The sequence below is a fragment of the Nannospalax galili genome, unplaced genomic scaffold (genome assembly GCF_000622305.1).
Source record: "Nannospalax galili isolate Female #2095 unplaced genomic scaffold, S.galili_v1.0 scaffold471, whole genome shotgun sequence".
In the NCBI taxonomy this organism is placed as follows: Eukaryota; Metazoa; Chordata; class Mammalia; order Rodentia; family Spalacidae; genus Nannospalax; species Nannospalax galili.
This window is the reverse complement of record NW_008330333.1, coordinates 2,359,419-2,372,683: the sequence shown is the minus strand read 5'-3', so window position 1 is coordinate 2,372,683 and position 13,265 is coordinate 2,359,419. Positions and strand designations below refer to the sequence as shown.

The 13,265-nt window shown below is 45.6% G+C and overlaps 1 protein-coding gene across 1 annotated transcript in view; it reads left to right on the top strand.

The window, feature by feature from the left end:
- Nucleotides 1–7,623: 7,623 nt before the first annotated feature.
- The window catches only part of Srl (sarcalumenin), a 48,388-nt gene continuing 42,746 nt past the window's right edge, over nt 7,624–13,265 (top strand). The window contains exon 1 of the mRNA XM_008846254.1: nt 7,624–7,691. Coding sequence (XP_008844476.1) covers nt 7,631–7,691 — 61 coding nt within the window. The 5' untranslated portion in view covers nt 7,624–7,630. The remainder of the gene's footprint in view (nt 7,692–13,265) is intronic.

Sequence of the window (13,265 nt, the reverse complement as noted above, 5' to 3'; positions counted from 1 at the left end):
GTGCTCTATATGCTTCTTGTACTTGTATGGGCATGTCTTTCTTTAATTTTGGGAAATTTTCTTCTACAATCCTGTTGAAGATCTGGTCCACACCATTATCTCTAGATTCTTCTCCTTCCTGTATGCCTATGATTCATAAATTTGTTTTTTTTTATGTTGTTACCCAATTCTTGATATTACATTCTTGTGTTTTTTAAAATTTTTCATAATCTTTGCTTGAGTAGTCTAATTCAACCACTTTATCTTCTAGTCTTGATGTTCTGTTTTCCATTTCATTCAGCCTATTGGTGAGGCTTTCTCCTGTCATTTCTAATTGGTGTACTGAGTGTTTCATGTCCTTCTTCATCTCAGCCTGAGTATTCTTCAGTATTTCTAACACTTTTCTGAATTCACTCAGTAGTTTATCCCTATCTTCTTTCAGTTCTTTGATTTCTTTGTGTGTTCTGTAAATTCACTGAATTCTTTTATCATGTTTATAATTGTTCTTTTGAATTCCATGTCCTGTGTTATCTCTAGGGTATTCTCATGTAGTCCTCTACAGGACTGTTGATACTTGGTGAGGATGTTTTATTTGGGTTTTTCATGTTATTATTTTTTCACTATGACTTTGGCTTATGGATTTCTTTTGTAGTTTCTGATTTCTGTATGTTATCTCAAGGGGGGGTGTCATTATACTCCTCTGGAAGACTGATGGTACTTGGTGGGGGGATATATTATTTTGATTTTTCATGTTTTTTTTCCCTCTATGACTTTGACATGTGGATTTCTTTTATAGATTCTGATTCTTGTGTGAGACTCCAGCATTCCTTTGTTGAGTTTAGGTCTGCTTCTTTTTGTAAACTTTATGTGCCTTAGAGGTTTACTTCTTGGACATGAAAAAATGATTGGTCTAGGCTTCAGGTTCTCGCTTTTGATTTTATATTGGAGTGGCCTAATTGCTTTTGTCTTCAGGAGGTCCCACAGAGGCCCAAGTGAGATGAGGCTCAGATGATATCAGGCTTTCTCTTAAGGTATGGGTCCCTCTAGGAAAGATGTTGCCCTTAAGAATTTGGGGGCTGGGCTAGCCTGGGAGCAGGGCCCAGGATAGATGCTGGTCTCAGGAAGCTGGTGGCTGTACCACCCAGGAAGTAAAGGGAGGTGAGGGCCGGACTAGGCCTAGAGGGTTCCTGGGGGCCCACAGGAGGAACTGGGTTGGTCCCGATGCAAAGGATCAGGAAACAGTGGCGGCTCTGGGTCGAGAGGTTAGTCCAGGTGTCTGGGGTGCCAAGACAAGAAATGGGCCAGTACCCAGCCTAGGAGGAGAGACTGGCAGGGGGAGGGGGTGGGGGGTGAAAGAGGCTTGGTGAGTCAAGGCGTGCTGGACTTAGCCAGGGAAGGGGCTGATACCAGGAACCCGGGGGCTGTCCAGCCCAGGGGGGGGCTGGGAGGGTGAAACAGGCTGGGGGAGTCAAGGTGCACGGGACTTACCCAGGGAAGGTGCTGGGACCAGAACACTGGAGGCTGTGCAGCCCAGGAAGCAAAGGGATATGAGGGTGGGACCTGGTCCAGAGGGCTTCTGGGGACCAGGAAAGGTGCTGGCACCAAGGCCACGCCGAGGCCGTGCAGCCCGGGGAAGTAAAGGGAGGTGAGGGCTGGACCAGGCCCAGAGGGTTCCTGGGGATGGTAGGGAGGAACTGGGTTGGTCTGGATGCAGAGGATCAGGAAGCGGTGGTGGCTCTGCCCCAGAGGTTGGCCCTGCTGTCTGGGGTTCAAGACAAGAAATGGGCCTGTACCCAGCCTAGGAGGAGAGATGTGGCAGGGGAGCTGGGAGGGTAAAAGAGGCTGGGGGAGTCAAGGCCTGCTGGGCGTGCTGGACTTACCCAGAGACGGTGCTGGGACCAAGACAGGGGAGGCTGTGCAGCCCAGGGAAGTAAAGCCAGATTTTTTTTTTTTAATTACAGGTATTAACCACCTGTAATCCCAACATTTAAGTTGAGGCAGGAGGATCAGGAGTTGAAGGTTTTCTCAGCTACATAGTAAGTTTGAGAACAATTTGGGATACATGAGAGTCTCAAAAAATCAAATAAATGCAATTACATTTTATTGTTATTTTTAAAAAATACTTTATTATTTTTATTTTATATGTATTGAGTGTCTTGCTTGCATGTATGTAAATGCACCCGGTGTCATGCAGTACCTACAGAAGTCAGAAGAGGGCATCAGATCCTTTGGAACTGGAGTTACGGATGGTTGTTAGCTACCATGTAGGTGCTGGGAATTGAACCTGGGTCCTCTGCAAGAGCAGACAGTGCTCTTAACTGCTGAGCCATCTCTCTAGCCCCTATTTTATTATTTAGTCTTTTGAAACAGGGTCTGACCTACAACATACTGTCTTTAGTCTCAGATCTTGGTCCTGGCTCTACCTTGTCCGTACCCAAGCTCATCTTACCGTTTCTCCTGAACCCATGTCTCTGCTTTCCTCTGTGCTGTTCTACCTGTCACATTTGTCTTTCACTCTTTGAAGTCCTTCTGCCTGTCCTCCTTGCCCTACAACGGCCCTGTCCTTTATCCCTTCTCTTTTCTGTCCTGCTGAATGGCAGGTCTCTTCTGTTGATTGACAAGAACAAGTGCTGACTGAGGAGAGAGGGTGGGACTGGGGGCTGTAGGCAGGATTGGCACTCAGTCTGGCAGCTGTACAAAGGAATGAACTCCTCAGATCAGTTCTTCTCCCACCACACCCCTGATCATGAAAAAGGAACCAGGAAGGACAGCTGCAGAGTTTCCTGAATTAGGTGATCCAAGTCAAAGATTCCTCCAGGGTGAGGCCTATCTGGGTGAACATTCTCAAGATTTTAAGTAGGCAACATGCAAGTGGTTGGACAAGGTTGCATATGCTGCCCAAATAATAGAGATTGGCCTTTCGACTCATTTTTCTTGCTAACTCCTGCCCTGTGGGAGCTGAAGATGATACAGAGAGAACTGAAAAAAATGTTCTTTTCTTAGAAAGGAAATACCATTGAAGCTGGATTGGTGCTGAAGGTTATTGGGATGTCTTGCCATCAAAGGAGAGGCTATCTGCCTTTTCTGTGGGAAGCTAGACTGACAGGTGGTAGGGAGGTCTGCAGCACTGGCTGATTCTAGGCCCTTACTGTATTCAACAATGGAGTCATTCTTTAGTAATAAGGTTATCACTGGGAGTATTCAAACAGACTGGGTGAATATGTCAAGAGTTTTTGTGGATGGGGTTCCTGAACTGGGTGGGAATTTAAGTCCTATGATTGATAACCTGTAATTTCTGAGATATATGGGACAGTTCTTTCAATAAGGGCTATTAGCTGAGTTTGGTGGCTCACAACTGTAATCTCAGAACTCAGGAGACCAAGCCAGGAGTGTTGCTACAAGTTTGAATCCAGTTTGGAAAACTGTCAAAAAAAAAAATTGCTAAGCATCAGCCGTTAGTCCTAGTACTGGGAAGGCAAAGGTAGGCAGATCACTGGGTTTGACGCAAACCTGGTCTATACTGCAAATTTCAAGCCAGCTAGGACTGCATAGTGAGACCCTATCTCAAAAAGAAAAAGAAAAGAAAAAAAGAAAAAGAAAAAAAAAAAAGAAACCCCCAAATCTTGGAGCAGGTGAGATAGCTCAGTGGGTAAAAGTGCTTGCTCACAAGTCTGACAACCTGAATCCTTGGAACTCTATGTTGGAATGAGAAAACTGACTCCCAAAAGTTGTCCTCTAACCTCCCCACTTGTGCTAAGGCACTGATGCACTTACACACACACACACACACACACACACACACACACACACACTGCACACACATAACAATAAAGTATTAAAAAATAATCCTGGGTCTAGAGAGATGGCTCAGCTGTTAAGAACACTGTTTTTGCAGAAGACCCGGGTTCGAATCCCAGCACCCACATGGTAGCTAATAACTGTCCGTAACTCCAGTCCTAGGGGATCCAACAGCCTCTTCTGACCTCCGCAGGCATTGCATGACATGGGTGCACTTACCTATATGCAGGCAATACGCGCATACACATAAAAATAAAAATAAATAAAATATTAAAAAAAATAATCCCTAGGTTTAGCATGGTGGTTTACCCCTATATTCTCAGCACTTTGGTGTTGGAGACAGGAGGATGAGGAATTCTAGGCCATTCATGGCAACATAGTTTGAGGCCAGCCTGGGATACTTGAGACCCTGCCTCATCCCTACCCCAAGTATGGAATGTACAACAGATGCAAACTCAGATCATAAGTCTGAGGCAGAAAGATCATAAGTCTGAGGTCAGTGTGGTCTATATAATGAGTTCTAGTGTAGCTAGGGCTACATAGAAAGACCGAGAGAGAGAGAGAGAGAGAGAGAGAGAGAGAGAGAGAGAGAGAGATCAATGAAAATCTTTGCTTTAGGCAAAGAACTTTTAGATAAGACACCAAAAATTTAATTCATAAATGAACAATTGATAAATGGTACTTGATAAAAAATCAAGATCTTCTATTCTCTGAAAGACATTTAAGTGAATGGAATGACAACTACTGTCTAGAAAAGAATATTTGCAAATTGTATGTCTGATAAAGGATTTGTATGCAGTATAAATGATTTAAAACTGAGTAAAACAGCCCAAATAAATGGACAAAAGATTTGAACAGGAACTTCATTATATACCAAAGAAATGGATAGCAAATGTATGAAAATATGCTTAGGCCAGGTGTGGTGGAGCACACCTTTAATCCCGGCACTCGGGACTCGGGAGGCAGAGGCAGGTGGATCTCTGTGAGTTGGAGGCCAGCTTGGTCTCATGGTGAATCCAGGACAGCTGGGGCTACAGGGAGACCCTGTCTCAAAAAGACCAAAAAAAAAAAAAAAAAAAAAAGGAAAAGAAAATATGCTTAGTATCATTATTCATTAGGGAATACAAATTAAAACTACACTGAGGTGAGATGGCTCAACTGGTAAAGGCACTTGTTGCCAAGTCTGTGACCTGAGTTAAATCCCAAGCTCTAGGTGGTGGAGGGAGAGAACCATCCTCTAATCTTGGTGTGCACTGTGGCATGTGTGCACACATATCAATCACTATCCTTGTGCACATGCATGGGGGTGCATAAAAATGTAAGAATGAAAACTGCAGTGAGTTACACTGTACATGTATTAAAATGCCCGAAGCTAAGGGGCTGAGGTGTGACTCAGTGATAGAGTTCTTGACTAGCATATGTAAACTTTGGATTCCATTCTCAGGACCACATACTATATCAAGTGTTGGCAAGGATGGGGAAGGACTGAAACTCTGATGTACCTTAAAAATTATTTATTGTTTTTTTACCCAGGCATGGTGGCTCACGCCTGTAGTCCCAGCACTTGGGAGGCAGAGGCAGGTGGATCTCTGAGTTCAAGGCCATCCTGGTCTACATAGTGAGTTCCAGGACAGCTGGGCTACAGGGAGACCCTGCTTCAAAGAGACCAAAAAAAATTATTTATTTTTTTTTATTTTATGTGTATGAGTGTGTTGCCTGCATGTATGTAAGTGCACCTGTGTCGTGCAGTACTGATGGAGATCAGATGAAGGTATTGGATTCCCCTGGAAGTTATGGACAGTTGTTAGCTGCCATGTGGATGCTGGGAATTGAACCCAGGTCCTCTGCAAGAGCAGCCAGTCCTTTTACCCATTGAGCCATCTCTAGTCCCATTTTTTTTTTGGTCTTTTTGAGACAGCTGTAGCCCCAGCTGTCCTGGAACTCACTATGTAGACCAGGCTGGCCTTGAATTCACAGAGATCCATCTGCCTCTGCCTCCTGAGTGCTGGGATTAAAGGCGTGTACCACCATGCCCGGCTCTGGTCCCATTTTTAAAGTATTATTTTTATTTTATGTGTATGAGTATATTGCTTGTATGTATGTAAGTGTACCCATTCTGGTACACTTTTGAGAACATAAAACAGGACAGTCATCTTAGAAGAAGCTGAAACAGCATGTGACCCAGTTATTTTACTCCTAGGCATTTACCTATGAAATAAAAGCTTATGTCTGTACATTGGTGCATATACAAATATTCATAACAATTTTACTTGTAATACTCCAATCCTGGAAGCAAGCCACATATCCATCAATAGGTAAACAGATAACCTGTTATGGTTTATCCAGACAGTGGAAGATTACTCAGTGATAAAAAGGAATGAGCCATTGCTACAACATGGATAAATCTCATAATAATCGTGCTGAGTGAAAGAAGCAGATAAAGAACATGACATAATTCCACTCACTGACAAATTTGTGAAATGCAAACTAGTGTGTATTGACAGCAAGCAGATCATTGATTTCTGGGGATGGACTGTGAGGGGAGGAATCTATTTATTAATTGTGCTGATATACAGGAAGTTGCAGGCAGGTCACATTTTATCAGTTTATACCCTTTAAATATGTGTAGTGTGTTTTATATTAATTGTATATCACTAAAGTTGCATTAAAAACGTAAAGCATAGGCTGGAGAGATGGCTCACTGGGTAAGAGCACTGGCTGCTTTTGCAGAGGACCTGCGTTTGGTTCCCAGCACCCACATGGTGGTTAACAACTGTAACTATCTTCTGACCTCCGAAGGCATTGCACAACACAGGTGCAATTTATACAGGCAACACACTCATATACATAAAATAAAAATAATAAAATATTAACAAAATAAGATAAAAACATAAAGCACAAGGGCTGGTGCTATGGTTCTGTGGTACAGGGCTGGTCTGGCATGGGTAAGTCCCTCTGTTCAACCTCTAGGACTATAAAAACAAACTGAGACTGTGAAGTGTCTAGCCTGTAACCAATGCCTAGTTTACTTTTACTTTCTTTTCTCCATGGCTAGCTGCTACTTTCTCCTTTTCTGGTGACACCATCTGCCTTGCTGGACAAGGAAGCATCTGCTGTCCTAGGCTTTCTACAACTGGCTCTCAGGGCTACCACAAGTCCAGAGAAAGATTGCATCAAATAGCACTTTGCAGAGGCGACTGAACATTCTGGAGCCCCTACCCACTGGAAATGGATCTCTGTTGCTCCACCTCCAACTGACATCACGGTCACTCATGCTCTTCTCTGGGTCCTCTTTTTCCCTCTGCTCAGCATTCTCTCTATAGAGGCCCTGGAAGGATAAGCTTGTAGTCGTCGGCCTCAAAGGTCAGATGTTGCAGGTTTCCCTAAACTGGCTATTTGCTAGAGTGCGTATCACTGGCTGTCAAATAGGATAGGTTTTGATTTGCCCTATAATCCCTTAATTTGGAGGCATGTCCAGGACCTGGATCTGCCTAAGACTTTAGGTCAAGGCAGCACACGTTCTAGGAAGACTTGAGTTCCTAACTCCTGAACCTCAGCCGAAAGGATACACCTCACTTTATCCCCCTAGCCCCCTCTTTGTGACTCATACTATATGATCCTGGAGGTGTAAGGGGAGTCCAGACCTAGGTCCTGCCTTCTGGTACTTGGAGGCTGGAATAACATTTGCAATAGCCTTTGGGGTCTGGGCTTCCCCATCACGTCTGCTCAGTTGCCCTAGTGACTGTGTGACCCTTCTCCCCCGCCCTCCTCTGCCTGCCACTGACTGCTGCTGTTGCCTGGACCCACAATATAAATAGAGGCGAGGAGCAGCTGGGCTCTCTTGGCAGGCACCATGAAGGCACTGCTCCTGCTCTGCTGCTTCCTGGCCTCACTCCTTCTCTCAGGACAAGCAGGTATGCCCCCTGCACAGATGGCCCCTACTGTGCCCCTGATGTTCCCCAAGTTCTTATTGGAATAGGGGGCTGGCTGATGGCAAAACTTTGCTCCTTGCTGGTGTCACCACTGTTCTCATGGGAGATGGAGCACAGAGAAATGAGGTGCTAGAGAATACTGTGGGGCCAGTGAGGGGCTCTCAAAGGAAATGAAGAAAGCAGATGGTCCTGAGGCCTGAACCAGGGTCAGAGAGAGGAGTCTGGTTGACACATGCTGGGAAAGAGGACCCCAAAAACCAGGCCTAGGGGAGTCTTTGAGATGGATAAAAATAACAGTCTTGGAGTTGGAGGGTGACCATCCCGCCGGGTGGGAGATAGGACAGAGGCCTCTGTTCCTAGGTTTGCATTGGTGAGGACAGAGTGGGACACTGTAGGCAAGTTGGGGATCATTTTGTGAACAATGGGATTGAGTTGGAGTCAGGTTGGAGTAGGATTTGATGCAGAGTTGAGAATTGGTGATTGTGTTAGAAACAAAATTAAACAGAATGCAGACAGAAATGTAAGAGAGCGTCTGTCGGGGGCAGGGCTCCCCTCAAGAAGGGGGCTCGGCTCTGCACACCCTGGCTTTCCTTTGACATCTCAGCACTTTGTGTGGCAGAGGCGGTGGCTTGGGTTGCAGCATGGTGGTTATTTATAGGTTGTGGAAGGGATACCCGATCATTTTGCCACCTCTCCGGTTCCTAAGACTCCCAAAGGCTGACTTACCTTTGGAGATTCTTTGGGGGAGGACTCTGAGATCCCCCTAGGGAATCAAACACTTTCTGGCCTAACACTTAGTCTTTGTCTACACATGAGATTGTGGGATTTGTGGGTCTGCACTCAGATCTTTGAGGTTCTGTCTTCTGAGAATATAGGGCTGACGGGGCACAGTCTCAGGAGAGCAGGCATTAGGAGGAACAAAGGCCGTTTTTTGGGGGGCGGGTGAGAGAGGTAAGGCTCGGGGGCTATGGTCATTGAGTTTGCTGTTGGGCTCTGCCCTTGTCTGCCCTTGAGTTAATTTGGTCTCTGTGGGGCTGTGGTGGCCGGAGTGGTAAGTATTCCAAGTGGCTGTCAGGTGGCTAAGTATGGAAACAGCCCTGTAATTTGATCCTGAGGCTGAAGGCACTGCTACCCTCTCCTCTTCCCAGCCCCTCCTCTCCTGGGCCTAGCCCCAGCTGCCACCTTGAGGCTTCCACACAACAGGGCCCCAGGAATTTTTGTCCTTTTAGGGACATCCTTTATCTTTCCTAGAGTAGAGGGAACTGGACATCTAGAATGTTCTAAAAGCTCTGCCTAGAGCTTTGCCCCTCTTGCTGTGGGGCAAAGTGGCAAGTACTTTGTCTTAAGGTCTTTCTGGGCTGTTTCCTTCCTGTACCCAGCAGTGTGTGCCTATCCCTGCTTCTTCCAGCTCACACATCTGTACTCCACCTAGTTGTAGATTGTGTACTCTAAAAGGTGGCTTCTTCTTAACTCACTAGGGGTTTCTAAGCTACCAGATGGTCCCCCCCACCCCATGAAATTCTTGCCTAGTTGTTGATTCTCCCTCAAAATTTGCCATCCTACTTAAAGTTCATGGTTTGGACCTGAACTCCTCTTCTCACTCTACCTCATATCATTTCCTTCCCATTTTGCTCTGTCCTGGGTGAAGCACATGTCTTCTCTGCACCCTACTCCCTTCCAAGGATGGAGACCCTGGAGCACTGTCCCCTCTCTCACTATGTAACTCTGGTTGGCCTAGAACTCACTATGTAGAGCAGGGTGGCCTCAAACTCACAGGGATCTGCCTGCCTGTTTCCCAAGTATTGGGATTATAGGTATAATCACTCCTGGTCCAGAACACTACCATTTTTATCTCCCACACATGGCTTCCACGTTCCCTCTAGACTAGATGGTTGACTCTGCAGCACCTATCACCTCTTCTTCCCACCAGGAGACTCAGCATCTCTTCCTTTTCAGCCATTATACATCAGCGCCTATTCCAGGATTCAGATGAATTGGCTGTGCCTTTTCACCAGACATCCGTGGTCACTACCCCTGATCTGCTGTCATTCCCTGAGTCCTTTCCATGGTCTGAGGACCTAGTAAGGCGATAGGTCTGATCAAGGTCAGGGGAATGAACCCTAGAGATAGTTTAATCAGTGTTCTTATTGTCCAATTAAAGGGAAGAAAATCAAGTTAAATGAAGGGACCTTTCTAGTCAATGCCAGAGGCACATGTACGAGTTCTGTTCTCACTATACTCAGGAATTGCTGTCCTCCCCTGCCTGCCTTTCTCTGACAGATGATGTGAAAAGGGGTAGGGGTTAAGACTACCCAGGGAAAGTTTCTGAGGGTGATGCTTTGGGTCCTCTGACTCCCTGGAGTTTGGGACAAATAGGTGGTTAGTAGGTAGTACTGAGAAAGCATTTGTTTGGGTTAAAGCCATTGGTGTTTATTAATAAAGGTTGATTCAGGACACTTTTGTTTTATGTTGTTTGAGCTGGGTGTTTTGTGTCCATTCATCTCCTCTACAACTATCTCAGCCCTGGTTTGTAGACCTTTGACTCTTCTCTGGCTCTACATTGTCATCTCCATGGCAAGGGGTTGGTATGTGTTGGAGGTGCCCATCTGTAGGCCTAGGGTTAACATGTCTGTGTCACTGCTTGAGGTTATAGGGTGCCTCCTTCTTACTCCAAGTCTGGTACATCTGGAAGGAAGCCTAATTCCTGTTTTTCTCACAGGGCAGCTCAGCTGCTACTATCTACTGTGGGGAGGCTGTTAAGATAAATGAATTCAGGGTTTTGAGGAGAGAGCTGACCTCAGAAGCCTTTCCAGCTCCCAAGACTATGTCCCCCACTTCTAGTTTGTCACAGTTGGATAAGCCCATAGTGTATCTTGTCTTCCCATTTCCCACATGGAGCCTGCGGAGTGCTAGGCCAGGACATGTTTTTGGATGCATCTCTCTGAAACAGTAATAACTTGCCTAGTGGCCTGGGGAACCACAGTTTGGGAGATGATGGTTTTGTCCCACATCTGACTGTTACAACAAAGTTCAAATAGCTAGCTAGTTCATGACAGGCCAGAACCAGGATTCAAGCCTCTTTCCTACTCTGCCAGTACTTTTGCTCATTTGTCCCCTGAGAGAGGTGAAGATGAGGCCAGCTGCAGCCAGTTGGCCATTTGGTGTAGGCTTGGGGATGTAGGCTGGGAAGCCCAACCCCTATAGATTCAGAGAGAAGATACGAGGGCTGCTTAGCCTCTGGCTTGGCCTGAGGGATGGGACAGGGCTGGGTGCTATGCATCCTGGCTGGAATGATGGTGACAGCTGAGAGAGTGTCCAGGGCAGAGTAGGGTCTGTTGCTATGGGGATGGCCACATTCTCTACTCCAAACCCAAGTCCAGTCATCCCAAGCAGTGTTGTTGAGTATTTGAAGCCCTTCATTCACACACTCCTTGCCATATTTCTTCATTTTATAGTCACCCCATATTTATTGTCATTATTTTTTTTAAGTATGATACTAGAAGGGATTTAGAGGGCATTTTGACATGCCTTTTTGCCCAGTGGGAAAGAAAAAAGACAGCTTCCTCCTCACAGGTGCACCTATGCTGATAAGAGACAGATCAATGCCATAAGGGATGTTTGGGAAAATGAGGAGCTAAAGGGAGTTACTGAGGAATGTCTTTTTTTTGAGACAGGGTTTCACTATGTAGCCTTGGCTGGTCTAGAACTCACAGAGCTCTGCCTGTCTTTGCCTCCTGAGTGTTGAGATTAAAGGCAGTGTCACCATGCCCAGCAATTACCTGTTTAAAAATGTACATGTGTTTATTTTGGGGGAGTGGGGGCAGATACATGTGCATGTGGAGGTCACAGGACAACTTTTGGGAGTTCTAGAGATTGAATTTAGGTCATCAGGCTTGGTAGTGCCTTGTCCCTGAGGAATACTTTTCTATTAGGGAATATGAAGCTGGACCTTGAGGAAAGCAGGATTCAGACATGGGAAGAAGGCATGAAGGGAATGCCATATAAAGGGAACAGGATGAGCCACCTCTTGGAGTGAAGCATGAAGGGCCTCGAGTGGTGGTGGAGGAGGAGGCTGTATTCTGTGGGCAGTGGACAACTGTGGAGGGTTTTGTGAAAATGTACCTGGCATTGTTGGTAAGAAGAAGTAAGACCAGTGGAGACTGATTAGTTAGGCACACAAGGAATTTAAGTAGAAGGATAGGGATCCTGGCAAGCGTTTTTAGTAGGGTGAAGGGCAACCCCAATAGAAGTGGGGTCTAAACAACTGAACTTCTCAACTGGAGCTTTGGCAGGGGCAGAAAACCCTGACAGGTTTCCTTTAGGTCAATGGAGGAATGATCTTGCCAAAAAATATACCAAAGCAAAAGAGAATACATCTAAAAGTTGGGGTCATTTTGAGTGCCAGCACCCATGGGACATCTGGGTGGGAATATGTTTAAGTGTTTAGAAAGGTGGTATTAGGCTGGGCATGGTTACACATGCCCGCAGTCCTAGCACTTTATAGACAGATATAGGAGAATCATGAATTCAAGGTCAGCCTGGGCTACATAGAGGATCTTTGTCTTTAAAAATCAAACCAAACTAACAAAAACAGGAAAAGTGGAATTGGAACCCAGGGCTAGATGAAAGTCAGGCCTGTGACTCTAGTGATGCAGTTCATTTACCAAAGACCAGCAAGCCTGAGAAGTGGGGAATGGTTGCAGAGGGAAAAAATAAGATCAAGGACTAATCTTTGAAGAACACTGGGTTTGAAGAGTAGGAAGAGGAAGAATGCAATAAATGAGTTTCAGAAAGATGAGAAGAAATTCAAGAAGAGAGAGTGGCCTGGTGGCCAAGGGAAAGGATGCCTCCTAGAGGAAGGGGCAGTCAGCAGGATTAAATGTTACAGGGCCAAGGGGGAATGATGAAGCATTGATTTTGACAACCCAGAGGTCACTGGCAGATTATGAGGGATTTAAGAGTATTTAGTGATCACATGGAGGCAACATTATTTAGATGTAGAGAGGGATCAAAGCCAGTTACAGAATGTAGGGCCAGAAGGGATTGCAGAAGAGAAACTTTTTATTTAAGACTAAGTATGTCTCTGGGTCAATAGGGAAGGATTCTGTGGGGAGGAAAAGTTTGAAGAATATAAGAAAGCGGGGAGGATATGGCTCAGTTGGTAGAGTGCTTGCTTAGCATGCACAAGGCCCTGAGTTCAATCCCAAGCACCACATAAAACTGGATGTGGTGGTACATACCTGTAATCCCAGTACTTGGGAGGTGAAGGCAGGAAAATCAGTAGTTCAAGATCATCTTGGATTACCTAGTGAGTTGAGGACAGGCTGGGCTGATGAGACCCTGTCTTAAAAAAAATGAAATGAAGCCAGGCGTGGTGGCACACACCTGTAGTCTTAGCACTTGGGAGGCAGAGGCAGGCGGATCTCTGTGAGTTCAAGACCAGCCTGGTCTACATAGTGAGCTCCAGGCCAGCTGGGGTTGCAGGGAGACCCTGCCTCAAAAAGACAAAAAAAAAAAAGAGATGAAAAATGGGATGTCTGAGAAATCAGAACAAGA